This window comes from Entelurus aequoreus, linkage group LG02, assembly GCF_033978785.1.
Source record: "Entelurus aequoreus isolate RoL-2023_Sb linkage group LG02, RoL_Eaeq_v1.1, whole genome shotgun sequence".
Lineage (NCBI taxonomy): Eukaryota > Metazoa > Chordata > Actinopteri > Syngnathiformes > Syngnathidae > Entelurus > Entelurus aequoreus.
The window spans coordinates 89,768,406-89,789,973 of NC_084732.1; the positions used below are offsets into that span (position 1 = coordinate 89,768,406).

Genomic DNA, 21,568 nt, shown 5'->3' on the forward strand with positions numbered 1-21,568 from the left:
AATAAGAATAAAGACTTTACCTAGGAGAGAAACACATGACACACTATAATAAGAATAAAGACTTTACCTAGGACAGAAACACATGACACACTATAATAAGAATAAAGACTTTACCTAGGAGAGAAACACATGACACACTATAATAAAAATAAAGACTTTACCTAGGAGAGAAACACATGACACACTATAATAAGAATAAAGACTACCTAGGAGAGAAACACATGACACACTATAATAAGAATAAAGACTTTACCTAGGAGAGAAACACATGACACACTATAATAAGAATAAAGACTACCTAGGAGAGAAACACATGACACACTATAATAAGAATAAAGACTACCTAGGAGAGAAACACATGACACACTATAATAAGAATAAAGACTTTACCTAGGAGAGAAACACATGACACACTATAATAAGAATAAAGACTTTACCTAGGAGAGAAACACATGACACACTATAATAAGAATAAAGACTTTACCTAGGAGAGAAACACATGACAAACTACAATAACTGGTCCATCAGGTTCTTGATAATGTTCCAGTACTACAAAGCAGTTTTAAAAGTGACCTTGAGACATGTGACCTTAAAGTGCTGGTTCCATTTCATTGGAATGTGGCCACAAAAATGAGTCAAATGATTTTTGTTTTTATTGCTTCTCACCATCTTGAAGACTCAATTCATTCACTTGCATACGACTTATTTGTCTTTCTGTAGACACACACAAAACACACACATGTTCACCACACACAAAACACACATTTGTTCACCACACACAAAACACATTTGTTCACCACACACAAAACACACATATGTTCACCACACACAAAACACACATATGTTCACCACACACAAAACACACATATGTTCATCACACACAAAACACACATTTGTTCACCACACACAAAACACACATATGTTCACCACACACAAAACACACACATGTTCACCACACACAAAACACACACATGTTCACCACACACAAAACACACACATGTTCACACACAAAACACACACATGTTCACCACACACAAAACACACACATGTTCACCACACACAAAACACACACATGTTCACCACACACAAAACACACACATGTTCACCACACACAAAACACATTTATGTTCACCACACACAAAACACACACATGTTCACCACACACAAAACACACAAATGTTCACCACACACAAAACACACACATGTTCACCACACACAAAACACACATATGTTCACCACACACAAAACACACAAATGTTCACCACACACAAAACACACACATGTTCACCACACACAAAACACATTTATGTTCACCACACACAAAACACACAAATGTTCACCACACACAAAACACACATTGTTCACCACACACAAAACACACATATGTTCACAACACACAAAACACACATATGTTCACCACACACAAAACACACCTATGTTCACCACACACAAAACACACATATGTTCACCACACACAAAACACACACATGTTCACCACACACAAACCACATTTATGTTCACCACACACAAAACACACAAATGTTCACCACACACAAAACACACACATGTTCACCACACACAAAACACACATATGTTCACCACACACAAAACACACACATGTTCACCACACACAAAATACACATATGTTCACCACTCACAAAACACATTTATGTTCACCACACACAAAACACACACATGTTCACCACACACAAAACACACAAATGTTCACCACACACAAAACACACACATGTTCACCACACACAAAACACACATATGTTCACCACACACAAAACACACAAATGTTCACCACACACAAAACACACACATGTTCACCACACACAAAACACATTTATGTTCACCACACACAAAACACACAAATGTTCACCACACACAAAACACACATTGTTCACCACACACAAAACACACATATGTTCACAACACACAAAACACACATATGTTCACCACACACAAAACACACATATGTTCACCACACACAAAACACACATATGTTCACCACACACAAAACACACATATGTTCACCACACACAAACCACATGTATGTTCACCACACACAAAACACACATATGTTCACCACACACAAAACACACATATGTTCACCACACACAAACCACATGTATGTTCACCACACACAAAACACACAAATGTTCACCACACACAAAACACACACATGTTCACCACACACAAATGTTCACCACACACAAAACACACATATGTTCACCACACACAAAACACACATATGTTCACCACACACAAAACACACACATGTTCACCACACACAAACCACATTTATGTTCACCACACACAAAACACACAAATGTTCACCACACACAAAACACACACATGTTCACCACACACAAAACACACATATGTTCACCACACACAAAACACACATATGTTCACCACACACAAAACACACACAAAAGTATACATACAGCAATGTTAATATTTGCTTCCTTGGCAAGTTGACCTGCAATAAGACACTTTTGGTAGCCATCCACAAGCTTCTGCTTGACCACTAAATTGCTGCAGTTCAGCTAAATGTGTTGCTTTTCTCACATGGACTTGTTTCTGTACACAAATATGTATACATATATATACATGCATATACATGTATATGTATGAATACATACATATACATGTATATGTATGAATACATACATATACATGTATATGTATGAATACATACATATACATGTATATGTATGAATACATATATATACATGTATATGTATGAATACATATATATACATGTATATGTATGAATACATATATATACATACATATACATGTATATGAAACACACTGATTCCTCCTTTTGAAATCAGCAATGGCAGTCCAAGTCCTGCAAGCGGTCCCTGGTGGGGGTTCTGGCACTTCCTGAAGCCAACAAAGGGTAAATACAGTAATCAGGCTCCATCCTGGACAAACATTCTAGAAGCACACTCAAGTCACTTCCTGTGGAGGGAATGTTTGAACACAAAGAGGATTATTGAGGAAGAGGATGAATGATGATGAGGGACACCAAGCTCATTGGTTCACTCAAGTCAATGTGCTTTAGTGGCAATATAGAAGTGTGCACACCTATCTTCTTTAGTGGCAATATAGAAGTGTGCACACCTATCTTCTTTAGTGGCAATATAGAAGTGTGCACACCTATCTTCTTTAGTGGCAATATAGAAGTGTGCACACCTATCTTCTTTAGTGGCAATATAGAAGTGTGCACACCTATCTTCTTTAGTGGCAATATAGAAGTGTGCACACCTATCTTCTTTAGTGGCAATATAGAAGTGTGCGCACCTATCTTCTTTAGTGGCAATATAGAAGTGTGCACACCTATTTTCTTTAGTGGCAATATACAAGTGTGCACACCTATCTTCTTTAGTGGCAATATAGAAGTGTGCACACCTATCTTCTTTAGTGGCAATATAGAAGTGTGCACACCTATCTTCTTTAGTGGCAATATAGAAGTGTGCACACCTATCTTCTTTAGTGGCAATATAGAAGTGCGCACACCTATCTTCTTTAGTGGCAATATAGAAGTGTGCACACCTATCTTCTTTAGTGGCAATATAGAAGTGTGCACACCTATCTTCTTTAGTGGCAATATAGAAGTGTGCACACCTATCTTCTTTAGTGGCAATATAGAAGTGTGCACACCTATCTTCTTTAGTGGCAATATAGAAGTGTGCACACCTATCTTCTTTAGTGGCAATATAGAAGTGTGCACACCTATCTTCTCCATGTGCATGTCCCTGTTACTGTGCTGCACTAGGACTCATCAACACACCTGTGTCCCTGTTACTATGCTGCACTAGGAATCATCAACACACCTGTGTGACTGTTACTGTGCTGCACTAGGAATCATCAACACACCTGTGTGACTGTTACTGTGCTGCACTATGAATCATCAACACACCTGTGTGACTGTTACTGTGCTGCACTAGGACTCATCAACACACCTGTGTGACTGTTACTGTGCTGCACTAGGAATCATCAACACACCTGTGTGACTGTTACTGTGCTGCACTAGGAATCATCAACACACCTGTGTGACTGTTACTGTGCTGCACTAGGACTCATCAACACACCTGTGTGACTGTTACTATGCTGCACTAGGACTCATCAACACACCTGTGTGACTGTTACTGTGCTGCACTAGGACTCATCAACACACCTGTGTGACTGTTACTGTGCTGCACTAGGACTCATCAACACACCTGTGTGACTGTTACTGTGCTGCACTATGAATCATCAACACACCTGTGTGACTGTTACTATGCTGCACTAGGACTCATCAACACACCTGTGTGACTGTTACTGTGCTGCACTAGGACTCATCAACACACCTGTGTGACTGTTACTATGCTGCACTAGGACTCATCAACACACCTGTGTGACTGTTACTATGCTGCACTAGGACTCATCAACACACCTGTGTGACTGTTACTGTGCTGCACTAGGAATCATCAACACACCTGTGTGACTGTTACTATGCTGCACTAGGACTCATCAACACACCTGTGTGACTGTTACTATGCTGCACTAGGACTCATCAACACACCTGTGTGACTGTTACTGTGCTGCACTAGGACTCATCAACACACCTGTGTGACTGTTACTATGCTGCACTAGGACTCATCAACACACCTGTGTGACTGTTACTATGCTGCACTAGGACTCATCAACACACCTGTGTGACTGTTACTGTGCTGCACTAGGAATCATCAACACACCTGTGTGACTGTTACTGTGCTGCACTAGGAATCATCAACACACCTGTGTGACTGTTACTGTGCTGCACTAGGAATCATCAACACACCTGTGTGACTGTTACTATGCTGCACTAGGACTCATCAACACACCTGTGTGACTGTTACTGTGCTGCACTAGGACTCATCAACACACCTGTGTGACTGTTACTGTGCTGCACTAGGACTCATCAACACACCTGTGTGACTGTTACTGTGCTGCACTATGAATCATCAACACACCTGTGTGACTGTTACTGTGCTGCACTAGGACTCATCAACACACCTGTGTGACTGTTACTGTGCTGCACTAGGAATCATCAACACACCTGTGTGACTGTTACTGTGCTGCACTATGAATCATCAACACACCTGTGTGACTGTTACTGTGCTGCACTATGAATCATCAACCCACCTGTGTGACTGTTACTGTGCTGCACTAGGACTCATCAACACACCTGTGTGACTGTTACTGTGCTGCACTAGGACTCATCAACACACCTGTGAGAGATGTGGTCTTTCAAGTCAGGCCACATTGTTTGATTGACACCAAGCCTAGTTTGACTTGACTCTTGATGCCAAGCAGCCTGATCACTAATCTGGATGTAATATTGCACAAGCAGTGGGAGAAAAAGAGTTAGGGGAGTGTAAATCTTCCATTGGCTGACATTTCAATATATTTCAGCACAAACTCTCCAAAATACTTCATGCAACAAAAAGAAAGAGATGCACTTCAAGGTCGTGTCCTTCTAGTCACAATCAATTGTCATAACAATCAATCAATAGTCACAGCTGTGGTCAATCAATTGTCATAACAATCAATCAATAAAGCAAATAAATGTATAAAGCAATAAAAATATATTCTATTATATAAATTATATTTATATATACTTTTATTATAATAGTTGTCCACACATTTTTTTATTGCTTTATTTATTTTCCTGTAATACTAGTCTTTGATTTATTTTGTACAATTCTCATGCACTTTCATTGTTGATTGATTGTTATGACAATTGATTGACCACAGCCGTGACTATTGATTGTGAAGTGAAGTGAATTATATTTATATAGTGCTTTTCTCTAGTGACTCAAAGTAAAAGGCAATATGTAAGTTCCATTGAAAGCAGTGTGACTGGCACTGGGAGCAGGTGGTCAAGTGGACACAACAGCAGAGACTAGGATGGCGGAAGCGGGGATCGAACCTGGAACCCTCAAGTTGCTGGCACGGCCACTCTACCAACCCCACACTTGCCAACCTTGAGACCTCCAAATTCGGGAGATGGGGGGGCGGATCCGGGGTCAAAGGGGGAGGAGTATATTCATAGCTAGAATTCACTGAAATTTAAGTATTTCTTATACCGTATTTTTCGGACTATAAGTCGCAGTTTTTTCATAGTTTGGCCGGGGGTGCGACTTATACTCAGGAGCGACTTATGTGTGAAATGATTAACACATTAGCGTAAAATATCCAATAATATTATTGATGTCATTGACGTAAGAGACTAGACGTATAAGATTTCATGGGATTAGGAGTGACAGATTGTTTGGTAAACGTATAGCATGTTCTATATGTTATAGTTATTTGAATGACTCTTACCATAATATGTTACGTTAACATACCAGTTGGTTATTTATGCCTCATATAACGTACACTTATTCAGCCTGTTGTTCACTATTCTTTACACATTTTAAATTGCCTTTCAAATGTCTATTCTTGCTGTTCAATCAATCAATCAATCAATGTTTATTTATATAGCCCTAAATCACAAGTGTCTCAAAGGGCTGTACAAGCCACAACGACATCCTCGGTACAGAGCCCACATACGGGCAAGGAAAACTCACCCCAGTGGGACGTCAATGTGAATGACTATGAGAAACCCTCTAGGGGAGACCGAAAAGCAATGGATGTGGAGTGGGTCTGACATAATATTGTGAAAGTCCAACACATCAGCGAAAGTCCAGTCCATAGTGAGGCCAGCAGGAACCATCCCGAGCGGAGACGGGTCAGCAGCGTAGAGATGTCCCCATCCGATGGACAGGCTAGCGGTCCACCCCGGGTTGGGAGCAGAGTACAAAAGAAAAGAAACGGCAGATCAACTGGTCTAAAAAGAGAGTCTATTTAAAGGCTAGAGTATACAAATGAGTTTTAAGATGAGAAATTCGGGAGAATGGTTGTCCCGGGAGATTTTCGGGAGAGGCACTGAAGTTCGGGAGTCTACCGGAAAATTCGGGAGGGCTGGCAAGTATGACCAACCCAGCTATACCACCCCGAGCTAGGATTCTCAGAGCTATGTGACTTTTGAAGTGTTGCTATGACAATTGATTGACCACAGCTGTGACTATTGATTGATTGTTATGACAATTGATTGACCACAGCTGTGACTATTGAAGTGTTGCTATGACAATTGATTGACCACAGCTGTGACTATTGATTGATTGTTATGACAATTGATTGACCACAGCTGTGACTATTGAAGTGTTGCTATGACAATTGATTGACCACAGCTGTGACTATTGAGGTGTTGTTATGACAATTGATTGACCACATCTGTGACTATTGAAGTGTTGTTATGACAATTGATTGACCACAGCTGTGACTATTGAGGTGTTGCTATGACAATTGATTGACCACATCTGTGACTTTTGAAGTGTTGCTATGACAATTGATTGACCACAGCTGTGACTATTGAGGTGTTGCTATGACAATTGATTGACCACATCTGTGACTTTTGAAGTGTTGCTATGACAATTGATTGACCACAGCTGTGACTATAAGGTGTTGTTATGACAATTGATTGACCACATCTGTGACTATTGAAGTGTTGCTATGACAATTGATTGACCACATCTGTGACTATTGAAGTGTTGCTATGACAATTGATTGACCCCATCTGTGACTATTGAAGTGTTGCTATGACAATTGATTGACCACAGCTGTGACTATTGAGATGTTGTTATGACAATTGATTGACCACATCTGTGACTATTGAAGTGTTGCTATGACAATTGATTGACCACATCTGTGACTATTGAAGTGTTGCTATGACAATTGATTGACCACATCTGTGACTATTGAAGTGTTGCTATGACAATTGATTGACCCCATCTGTGACTATTGAAGTGTTGCTATGACAATTGATTGACCACAGCTGTGACTATTGAAGTGTTGTTATGACAATTGATTGACCACATCTGTGACTATTGAAGTGTTGCTATGACAATTGATTGACCACATCTGTGACTATTGAAGTGTTGCTATGACAATTGCTTGACCACAGCTGTGACTATTGAGGTGTTGTTATGACAATTGATTTACCACATCTGTGACTATTGAAGTGTTGTTATGACAATTGATTGACCACAGCTGTGACTATTGAGGTGTTGTTATGACAATTGATTTACCACATCTGTGACTATTGAAGTGTTGTTATGACAATTGATTGACCACAGCTGTGACTATTGAGGTGTTGCTATGACAATTGATTGACCCCATCTGTGACTATTGAAGTGTTGCTATGACAATTGATTGACCACATCTGTGACTATTGAAGTGTTGCTATGACAATTGATTGACCACAGCTGTGACTATTGAGGTGTTGTTATGACAATTGATTGACCACAGCTGTGACTATTGAAGTGTTGCTATGACAATTGATTGACCCAATCTGTGACTATTGAAGTGTTGCTATGACAATTGATTGACCCCATCTGTGACTATTGAAGTGTTGCTATGACAATTGATTGACCCCATCTGTGACTATTGAAGTGTTGCTATGACAATTGATTGACCCCATCTGTGACTATTGAAGTGTTGCTATGACAATTGATTGACCACATCTGTGACTATTGAAGTGTTGCTATGACAATTGATTGACCACATCTGTGACCATTGAAGTGTTGCTATGACAATTGATTGACCCCATCTGTGACTATTGAAGTGTTGCTATGACAATTGATTGACCACATCTGTGACTATTGAAGTGTTGCTATGACAATTGATTGACCACATCTGTGACTATTGAAGTGTTGCTATGACAATTGATTGACCCCATCTGTGACTATTGAAGTGTTGCTATGACAATTGATTGACCCCATCTGTGACTATTGAAGTGTTGCTATGACAATTGATTGACCACATCTGTGACTATTGAAGTGTTGCTATGACAATTGATTGACCACATCTGTGACTATTGAAGTGTTGCTATGACAATTGATTGACCACATCTGTGACTATTGAAGTGTTGCTATGACAATTGATTGACCTCATCTGTGACTATTGAAGTGTTGCTATGACAATTGATTGACCACATCTGTGACTATTGAAGTGTTGCTATGACAATTGATTGACCACATCTGTGACTATTGAAGTGTTGCTATGACAATTGATTGACCACATCTGTGACTATTGAAGTGTTGCTATGACAATTGATTGACCCCATCTGTGACTATTGAAGTGTTGCTATGACAATTGATTGACCACATCTGTGACTATTGAAGTGTTGCTATGACAATTGATTGACCACATCTGTGACTATTGAAGTGTTGCTATGACAATTGATTGACCACATCTGTGACTATTGAAGTGTTGCTATGACAATTGATTGACCACATCTGTGACTATTGAAGTGTTGCTATGACAATTGATTGACTAGTTGAGTGTAAGTGCTCATGCATCAAGTGATTGACCATCATCTTGTGTCTTTGAAGTAGTTGGCTATGACATTGCATTGCTAGACGCACATGGCTGTGACTATTGAAGTGTTGCTATGACAAATTGATCGTCCTCTCTCTGTGAGGACTATGACAGGCACACTGACCAAGAGCACTCTGTGTTTGGTAGTTTGTATTGAAATGATTAGTGTGTTGAAGTAGATTTCTTCTCATCATGATTGACCTTCTTTAGTGTGGGTTTAGTAAGACTGGCAAGACAGCAGTTGGCTAAGCAACATGGCTGATGTTGAAGATAAGATGATCCATACCTTTCCTCTCTGCCGTGAAGTGGACAACATCATCTCGGCTCCTTGGGTCCTTGTAGTCCATGGCTTCCTTCTCCAGATACTTCAGGAGTCGATCCTTGTCAAACGCTCCTGTGGCCATTTTAGTGGTCTGGTCCTTCTGACGCAGACCGGCAGGAAGGAGAGCATTCTGAGAAGGACAACAAACATCTTTGGACACATCACCCATCACATCAATTACACTTTTCAATTTGCATGATTCATCACAGGAAATGACTTCCTTACGTCCTTCCAATTAACCTTCAAAAACTCACATTTCTTTTTGTCAGAATATTTTCATTTCTTTGTTGTAAACTTGTCAAAATCAGAACTATATATGGTAATCCTCATTCATAATAACACATTTGGTATTTACACATTTTTTTGAGACTTTTCGAATGAAAAAAATATAGCAAATGACTTGTCATGCTGACCACGCCCCCACCACTACAGGTACGGTATCTTGGAAGTCAAAGGAAACCTTCATGTGCATTTATTAGAAAAAAGGATGAAGTTTATGGCAAACCGAAAAATGTTTATTTCAACTATTTTCCCTAAATCACACATTGAGGCTATAAAGTGATTTTTGTATCCGATTACTCGACTAATCAAAAACTTGTCAAAAGGTTGTAGGATTACTAAAATAATCAACATCTGTAGTCCTACCATAACGTATCTACATCTTTGGCTCATATCAGTGGATATTATTATTCATCGACTTTCCACGTCCTTTTCTTAGCTGGTTACTCTTTGTTAACTCGGTTCTAAAGACGTCTGTTGAAGTGAACCAAGCACTTCTTTTCTTCTTCTTATTGCTTTGTTCACTTCAACAGACGTCTTTAGAACCGAGTTAACAAAGAGTAACCAGCTAAGAAAAGGACTTGGCAATAATAATAAGAAAATAAGTGATTTGTTCGATTCAACAGATGTCTTTATTATTGCCCACGTCCTTTTCTTAGCTGGTTACTCTTTGTTAACACGGTTCAAGAGACGTCTGTTGAAGTGAACAAAGCTATTTTTTTCTTCTTTGGCTTCTTCACCTTTAAGCTAGTTTGGCGGTTAGCATGGCTTCTTGACTCCTTCTGCTGCGCAAGTTCCTATTTTACAAGCGTCTGTAGGACTTGATACTTGGATCCTCCATGATCCATGAGCTCAGAAGTGAAGGCATGGTTCCCCAGCCCTACATCCATGAATGTTTTATTGTACTGACCTCTGGGTCCATCTCCTCCAGGGCCGACTCCAGCTGTTTGAGCTCATCCGCCGACAGATTGTTAAGCAGCTCATCTTCATCCAGGTCCTTGTACTTGTCCAGGTCCTTCTTGAATGACAAGGTCATGATGCTGGCTGTAGGACTGCAGTCAATCTTCCAAAGTGGTGGCCTCGTTGTTCCAGACCAGGGGAAAGGCTAGCGGAAAACAAACATTCCTGATGAACTAGAGAGACACTACAATCTGGCTATTTATTCAATGGACACACATTAGAGTTCTTTCATATCCTTCATCTTGTCATGAAGCTGTTTGTGGGCATGACTGCTGTATGCCAATGTTTATTTATTTACACACAGACATCATTTTGTATGACATTATTGTTTGCTGAGATAGGCTCCAGCGCCCCCTGCGACCCCGAAGGGAATAAGCAGTAGAAAATGGATGGATGGATTATTGTTTCTTTCGTTAATATCAGAGTCTGTTCTGCAAAAAGGTCATCCCTAGAAGCACACAGCTTATGGACACTTCAAACATACATCATCATATAATATACAAAGTACAGTACAATACTTTCAAAATCTACCCCCCAAAGAGCCATTTACAGTTTCATACCAACATTTATAAAGAAGGAATCTCTAAATCCAGCAGATCAGTCTCAATATGCTATAGTTGAAATGTGATGAAGGTCATCATCATACATACAGAGGTCAAGAAGGTCAGCTGTGTTAAATGTACTAAGCATAACGTCGCAGTAACGTTTGCTTAAAACGCTTTTTGAAAATGATGTGATTCTTCTATAGAGCTATCAATATCATTCCAGATCATCTACAGACTATTCTATAGCTTGTACACTTTTGAAAGGTTTCCTTCTGGTGTTCTGTCTATGAGAAGTAGTGGTCTAGAATGTCATCCTGTGCTATGTTCTACACTGTGCACTCAGCAAGCTTCAGAAGATTGGAGCCATAAAAAAGAGGATACTTTCTTCTGAAGAATCTGCAGTTTTTGAAGAGAACTGGAACACACAATAGTTGATATGTGCTTCAAATAGCATTAGGAGAGCTATCTGAGGAGGCATTCATCCCTGGATTCTACCTAGCAACACGTTGCTGGGCAACATAGCCAGAAATGTATTTCTTGATATTTGTGTTGTGAATCCATCCTTCAGAGGTTTGCTAATATGTGTGTGAGAAAGGTAAAGTATTGGTATTGTTTATTATCAATAGCACTATTTCTATTGGTATTCATATTGCTCCATTTTTAGTGTAATAATGCTTATTGTCATTTCTGTATTATTTTTTTATTTTCGCCAACTGCTTATTTGCTATTACTTTTACCATCATATTTGTACATGTCCTATTTGCTGATGTTGCTCTGTTGTTGTTGTTGTTGTGTTTGCTGTTGTTGTTTTTGTCTCTCTGTCTAATCCCCCTCTTGTCCCCACAATTCCCCCCTCTGTCTTCCTTTTTCTCTCTTTCTATCCCCTCCTGCTCCGGCCCGGCTGCACCAAATGATAATATAAATACATTTAATAAAGTCAAAATACAAATAAGGCAACAAGAGAAGTATCCTACACTTCTCTTTTGTAAAGTCAATCTGAACAGCCGATATGATCATCTACATCTACTATATGATCATCTACATCTACTATATGATCATCTACATCTACTATATGATCATCTACATCTACTATATGATCATCTACATCTACTATATGATCATCTACATCTACTATATGATCATCTACATCAACTATATGATCATCTACATCTACTATATGATCATCTACATCTACTATATGATCATCTACATCTACTATATGATCATCTACATCAACTATATGATCATCTACATCTACTATATGATCATCTACATCTACTATATGATCATCTACATCAACTATATGATCATCTACATCTACTATATGATCATCTACATCTACTATATGATCATCTACATCTACTATATGATCATCTACATCAACTATATGATCATCTACATCTACTATATGATCATCTACATCTACTATATGATCATCTACATCAACTATATTTTCATCTACATCTACTATATGATCATCTACATCTACTATATGATCATCTACATCTACTATATGATCATCTACATCTACTATATTTTCATCTACATCTACTATATGATCATCTACATCTACTATATGATCATCTACATCTACTATATGATCATCTACATCTACTATATGATCATCTACATCTACTATATGATTTGCCCGAGAAGCTGGGCAGGACATTATAAAAAAAAAAATAATAAAATAAAAATGTGTGTGAGAAAAGCAGTAGGTTGCAAGTACAGTACGGTATGTAAGTATAGTCCTAGTCCTAGTACAATATGGAGCTTTATGCCTCCACTTTTTTCCATATGGAAATCAGGCCAAAGTTGATGTCATGATCATCCTTGTAAAAGCAAAGTGATGATGCAACACACCCAGCTGGAACTAATCAGTCGTCCATGTTGTCATTTCATCTGCTCCACTGATCTGGACCACGCTGTGAAGGACTCTCCAGATCTGGACCACGCTGTGAAGGACTCTCCAGATCTGGACCACGCTGTGAAGGACTCTCCAGATCTGGACCACGCTTTGAAGGACTCTCCAGATCTGGACCATGCTTTGAAGGACTCTCCAGATCTGGACCACGCTGTGAAGGACTCTCCAGATCTGGCAGATCTGGACCACGCTGTGAAGGACTCTCCAGATCTGGACCACGCTGTGAAGGACTCTCCAGATCTGGACCACGCTGTGAAGGACTCTCCAGATCTGGACCACGCTGTGAAGGACTCTCCAGATCTGGACCACGCTTTGAAGGACTCTCCAGATCTGGACCACGCTGTGAAGGACTCTCCAGATCTGGACCACGCTGTGAAGGACTCTCCAGATCTGGACCACGCTGTGAAGGACTCTCCAGATCTGGACCACGCTTTGAAGGACTCTCCAGATCTGGACCACGCTGTGAAGGACTCTCCAGATCTGGACCAGCTGTGAAGGACTCTCCAGATCACTTCCACATGCCACTCACTAGAAGCACATCCAACTCTTTTCTAGAGAGGAGAACGCAGACTTGCTAGCTGTAGGTCCTAGAACATAGTTCATGCTAACGTGCTCATGCAGAACTGCCGTAAACCACAGAAAAAACTGAAGCAAACTTTTCTGTCAGTTTTCCCAAGCTGCCTGAATGATTTCTCCACTGGTGAGAGCTTCACTTCCTGCCAGGTCCAACACTCCCCTCCTGAAACAACCATTATCCAGCCATTCATTTTCTACTCTTTATCCCTTTTGTTAGCATGTGTCAAATACCAACTTACAGTATATGAGTCTGTCTAATTAGAGAAAACAACTAAGTTAGCATGTAAATGCTAGCAGTTAAGTGTCACATACCAACTAATATGAGTCTGTCTAATTAGAGAAAACAACTACGTTAGCATGTAAATGCTAGCATGCTAGCAGTTAAGTGTCACATACCAACTTATATGAGTCTGTCTAATTAGAGAAAACAACTAAGTTAGCATATAAATGCTAGCATGCTAGCAGTTAAGTGTCACATAACAACTTATATGAGTCTGTCTAATTAGAGAAAACAACTAAGTTAGCATGTAAATGCTAGCAGTTAAGTGTCACATACCAACTAATATGAGTCTGTCTAATTAGAGAAAACAACTACATTAGCATGTAAATGCTAGCATGCTAGCAGTTAAGTGTCACATACCAAGTTATATGAGTCTCGGGTAAACGTCTGCAAAATTAGCTCAAAAAGCTGGCACTTTAATGATAGCATGCTAACGCAAACATGTTAACAGTTAGCATGTTTCATACACCAAGTTATATGACTAAGTTGTATGGCTGCGGAAATAGAGAAAAAAGTGTACAATTTGCAAAAAAAAGCTACCAATTTAATGTTAGCGTGCTCGCATGCTATAGTTAGCACGCTAACATTTAACATGTGTTACATTCCAAGGTAGATGACTAAGGTGTATGGCTGCGGAATTAGAGAAACAAGAGTAATATTAGCTGGAAAAGTTGCCATTGACTTCAACTCAAATGTCTTCAACCAGTACTTACTGTAAGAATTTACATCTATGTTGTAGAACTACATCAGTACTGATATCTTTGACACTGTGGGAGTAATACATCTATGTTGTAGAACTACATCAGTACTGATGACACTTTTAGAGTTATACATCTATGTTGTAGAACTACATCAGTCCTGATATCTTTGACACTGTGGGAGTAATACATCTATGTTGTAGAACTACATCAGTACTGATATCTTTGACACTGTGGGAGTAATACATCTATGTTGTAGAACTACATCAGTACTGATGACACTTTTAGAGTTATACATCTATGTTGTAGAACTACATCAGTACTGATATATTTGACACTTTAAGAGTAATACAACTATGTGTTAGAACTACATCAGTACTGATATATTTGACACTTTAAGAGTAATACAACTATGTGTTAGAACTACATCAGTACTGATATATTTGACACTTTAAGAGTAATACAAATATGTGTTAGAACTACATCAGTACTGATATATTTGACACTTTAAGAGTAATACAACTATGTGTTAGAACTACATCAGTACTGATATATTTGACACTTTAAGAGTAATACAACTATGTGTTAGAACTACATCAGTACTGATATATTTGACACTTTAAGAGTAATACAACTATGTGTTAGAACTACATCAGTACTGATATATTTGACACTTTAAGAGTAATACAACTATGTGTTAGAACTACATCAGTACTGATATATTTGACAATTTAAGAGTAATACAACTATGTGTTAGAACTACATCAGTACTGATATATTTGACACTTTAAGAGTAATACAACTATGTGTTAGAACTACATCAGTACTGATATATTTGACACTTTAAGAGTAATACAACTATGTGTTAGAACTACATCAGTACTGATATATTTGACACTTTAAGAGTAATACAACTATGTGTTAGAACTACATCAGTACTGATATATTTGACACTTTAAGAGTAATACAACTATGTGTTAGAACTACATCAGTACTGATATATTTGACACTTTAAGAGTAATACAACTATGTGTTAGAACTACATCAGTACTGATATATTTGACACTTTAAGAGTAATACAACTATGTGTTAGAACTACATCAGTACTGATATATTTGACACTTTAAGAGTAATACAACTATGTGTTAGAACTACATCAGTACTGATATATTTGACACTTTAAGAGTAATACAACTATGTGTTAGAACTACATCAGTACTGATATATTTGACACTTTAAGAGTAATACAACTATGTGTTAGAACTACATCAGTACTGATATGTTTGACACTTTAAGAGTAATACAACTATGTGTTAGAACTACATCAGTACTGATATGTTTGACACTTTAAGAGTAATACAACTATGTGTTAGAACTACATCAGTACTGATATATTTGACACTTTAAGAGTAATACAACTATGTGTTAGAACTACATCAGTACTGATATATTTGACACTTTAAGAGTAATACAACTATGTGTTAGAACTACATCAGTACTGATATATTTGACACTTTAAGAGTAATACAAATATGTGTTAGAACTACATCAGTACTGATATATTTGACACTTTAAGAGTAATACAACTATGTGTTAGAACTACATCAGTACTGATATATTTGACACTTTAAGAGTAATACAACTATGTGTTAGAACCACATCAGTACTGATATATTTGACACTTTAAGAGTAATACAACTATGTGTTAGAACTACATCAGTACTGATATATTTGACACTTTAAGAGTAATACAACTATGTGTTAGAACTACATCAGTACTGATATATTTGACAATTTAAGAGTAATACAACTATGTGTTAGAACTACATCAGTACTGATATATTTGACAATTTAAGAGTAATACAACTATGTGTTAGAACTACATCAGTACTGATATGTTTGACACTTTAAGAGTAATACAACTATGTGTTAGAACTACATCAGTAATGTTCTTGCAGAAGAAATGGCAGGAAGTGAGTGGGGTGTTTCTTCAAATAACTCACATGATTGTGTGTCCAAGATGCACACTGGAGACACACACCACTACACACTAGAGACACACACCACAACACACTGAAGACACACACCACTACACACTGGAGACACACACCACTACACACTGAAGACACACACCACTACACACTAGAGACACACACCACTACACACTGGAGACACACACCACTACACACTGGAGACACACACCACTACACACTGGAGACACACACCACTACACACTAGAGACACACACCACTACACACTGAAGACACACACCACTACACTCTAGAGACACACACCACTACACACTGGAGACACACACCACTACACACTGAAGACACACACCACTACACACTGGAGACACACACCACTACACACTAGAGACACACACCACTACACACTGAAGACACACACCACTACACACTGGAGACACACACCACTACACACTAGAGACACACACCACTACACACTAGAGACACACACCACTACACACTAGAGACACACACCACTACACACTGGAGACACACACCACTAAACACTAGAGACACACACCACTACACACTGAAGACACACACCACTACACACTGGAGACACACACCACTACACACTAGAGACACACACCACTACACACTAGAGACACACACCACTACACAATAGAGACACACACCACTACACACTAGAGACACACACCACTACACACTGGAGACACACACCACTACACACTATAGACACACACCACTACACACTAGAGACACACACCACTACACACTAGAGACACACACCACTACACACTAGAGACACACACCACTACACACTGGAGACACACACCACTACACACTAGAGACACACACCACTACACACTAGAGACACACACCACTGCACGCTAGAGACACACACCACTACACACTAGAGACACACACCACTACACACTAGAGACACACACCACTACACACTAGAGACACACACCAATACACACTAGAGACACACACCAATACACACTAGAGACACACACCACTACACACTGAAGACACACACCACTACACACAACTATATCAATTTGTCTCATGCAGCATTTTAAGTCTTTATTTGACTCCTCTTTGGGTCGAGGAGGAGTGGCAGCCCCCCTTTACCTTGCTTGGTACAAACTGTTCTCTTGCCTAACAGAATTGCTATGGCGACATCCAGTGGACACATTTAGAACAACATGCAGCTCAAGTTTACACTTTGCAAACTCACCACAGGGACCGGATCCACCCCGTTTGTGGGACTGATCGGGTCCACGGCCCACATGTTTGTGGGACTGATCGGGTCCACAAGCCAAATGTTTGTGGGACTGATCCGGTCACATTGACTACACAGCAGTTGTCACACTGACTACACAGCAGTTGTCACATTGACTACACAGCAGTTGTCACACTGACTACACAGCAGTTGTCACACTGACTACACAGCAGTTGTCACATTGACTACACAGCAGTTGTCACATTGACTACACAGCAGTTGTCACATTGACTACACAGCAGTTGTCACACTGACTACACAGCAGTTGTCACATTGACTACACAGCAGTTGTCACACTGACTACACAGCAGTTGTCACACTGACTACACAGCAGTTGTCACATTGACTACACAGCAGTTGTCACATTGACTACACAGCAGTTGTCACATTGACTACACAGCAGTTGTCACATTGACTACACAGCAGTTGTCACATTGACTACACAGCAGTTGTCACATTGACTACACAGCAGTTGTCACACTGACTACACAGCAGTTGTCACACTGACTACACAGCAGTTGTCACATTGACTACACAGCAGTTGTCACATTGACTACACAGCAGTTGTCACATTGACTACACAGCAGTTGTCACATTGACTACACAGCAGTTGTCACATTGACTACACAGCAGTTGTCACATTGACTACACAGCAGTTGTCACATTGACTACACAGCAGTTGTCACACTGACTACACAGCAGTTGTCACACTGACTACACAGCAGTTGTCACATTGACTACACAGCAGTTGTCACATTGACTACACAGCAGTTGTCACATTGACTACACAGCAGTTGTCACATTGACTACACAGCAGTTGTCACATTGACTACACAGCAGTTGTCACATTGACTACACAGCAGTTGTCACACTGACTACACAGCAGTTGTCACATTGACTACACAGCAGTTGTCACATTGACTACACAGCAGTTGTCACATTGACTACACAGCAGTTGTCACATTGACTACACAGCAGTTGTCACATTGACTACACAGCAGTTGTCACACTGACTACACAGCAGTTGTCACATTGACTACACAGCAGTTGTCACACTGACTACACAGCAGTTGTCACATTGACTACACAGCAGTTGTCACATTGACTACACAGCAGTTGTCACATTGACTACACAGCAGTTGTCACATTGACTACACAGCAGTTGTCACATTGACTACACAGCAGTTGTCACACTGACTACACAGCAGTTGTCACACTGACTACACAGCAGTTGTCACATTGACTACACAGCAGTTGTCACACTGACTACACAGCAGTTGTCACATTGACTACACAGCAGTTGTCACACTGACTACACAGCAGTTGTCACATTGACTACACAGCAGTTGTCACATTGACTACACAGCAGTTGTCACATTGACTACACAGCAGTTGTCACATTGACTACACAGCAGTTGTCACACTGACTACACAGCAGTTGTCACATTGACTACACAGCAGTTGTCACACTGACTACACAGCAGTTGTCACATTGACTACACAGCAGTTGTCACATTGACTACACAGCAGTTGTCACATTGACTACACAGCAGTTGTCACATTGACTACACAGCAGTTGTCACATTGACTACACAGCAGTTGTCACATTGACTACACAGCAGTTGTCACACTGACTACACAGCAGTTGTCACATTGACTACACAGCAGTTGTCACATTGACTACACAGCAGTTGTCACATTGACTACACAGCAGTTGTCACATTGACTACACAGCAGTTGTCACACTGACTACACAGCAGTTGTCACATTGACTACACAGCAGTTGTCACATTGACTACACAGCAGTTGTCACATTGACTACACAGCAGTTGTCACACTGACTACACAGCAGTTGTCACATTGACTACACAGCAGTTGTCACATTGACTACACAGCAGTTGTCACACTGACTACACAGCAGTTGTCACACTGACTACACAGCAGTTGTCACATTGACTACACAGCAGTTGTCACACTGACTACACAGCAGTTGTCACATTGACTACACAGCAGTTGTCACATTGACTACACAGCAGTTGTCACATTGACTACACAGCAGTTGTCACATTGACTACACAGCAGTTGTCACATTGACTACACAGCAGTTGTCACATTGACTACACAGCAGTTGTCACATTGACTACACAGCAGTTGTCACATTGACTACACAGCAGTTGTCACACTGACTACACAGCAGTTGTCACATTGACTACACAGCAGTTGTCACATTGACTACACAGCAGTTGTCACATTGACTACACAGCAGTTGTCACATTGACTACACAGCAGTTGTCACATTGACTACACAGCAGTTGTCACATTGACTACACAGCAGTTGTCACATTGACTACACAGCAGTTGTCACATTGACTACACAGCAGTTGTCACATTGACTACACAGCAGTTGTCACATTGACTACACAGCAGTTGTCACATTGACTACACAGCAGTTGTCACACTGACTACACAGCAGTTGTCACATTGACTACACAGCAGTTGTCACATTGACTACACAGCAGTTGTCACATTGACTACACAGCAGTTGTCACACTGACTACACAGCAGTTGTCACATTGACTACACAGCAGTTGTCACATTGACTACACAGCAGTTGTCACACTGACTACACAGCAGTTGTCACACTGACTACACAGCAGTTGTCACATTGACTACACAGCAGTTGTCACATTGACTACACAGCAGTTGTCACACTGACTACACAGCAGTTGTCACATTGACTACACAGCAGTTGTCACACTGACTACACAGCAGTTGTCACATTGACTACACAGCAGTTGTCACATTGACTACACAGCAGTTGTCACATTGACTACACAGCAGTTGTCACATTGACTACACAGCAGTTGTCACACTGACTACACAGCAGTTGTCACATTGACTACACAGCAGTTGTCACACTGACTACACAGCAGTTGTCACATTGACTACACAGCAGTTGTCACATTGACTACACAGCAGTTGTCACATTGACTACACAGCAGTTGTCACACTGACTACACAGCAGTTGTCACATTGACTACACAGCAGTTGTCACACTGACTACACAGCAGTTGTCACACTGACTACACAGCAGTTGTCACATTGACTACACAGCAGTTGTCACACTGACTACACAGCAGTTGTCACATTGACTACACAGCAGTTGTCACACTGACTACACAGCAGTTGTCACATTGACTACACAGCAGTTGTCACATTGACTACACAGCAGTTGTCACATTGACT

At 39.9% G+C, this 21,568-nt stretch overlaps 1 protein-coding gene across 1 annotated transcript in view; it reads right to left on the reverse strand.

The window, feature by feature from the left end:
- LOC133640647 (tropomodulin-3-like) overlaps positions 1–21,568 on the reverse strand; it is a 42,842-nt gene that overhangs the window by 17,433 nt on the left and 3,841 nt on the right. Inside the window, exons 2-3 of the mRNA XM_062034192.1 lie at positions 10,974–11,168; positions 9,749–9,914 (exon numbers count right to left, since the gene is read on the reverse strand). Of these exons, the coding sequence (XP_061890176.1) occupies positions 9,749–9,914; positions 10,974–11,168 (361 nt within the window). The remainder of the gene's footprint in view (positions 1–9,748; positions 9,915–10,973; positions 11,169–21,568) is intronic.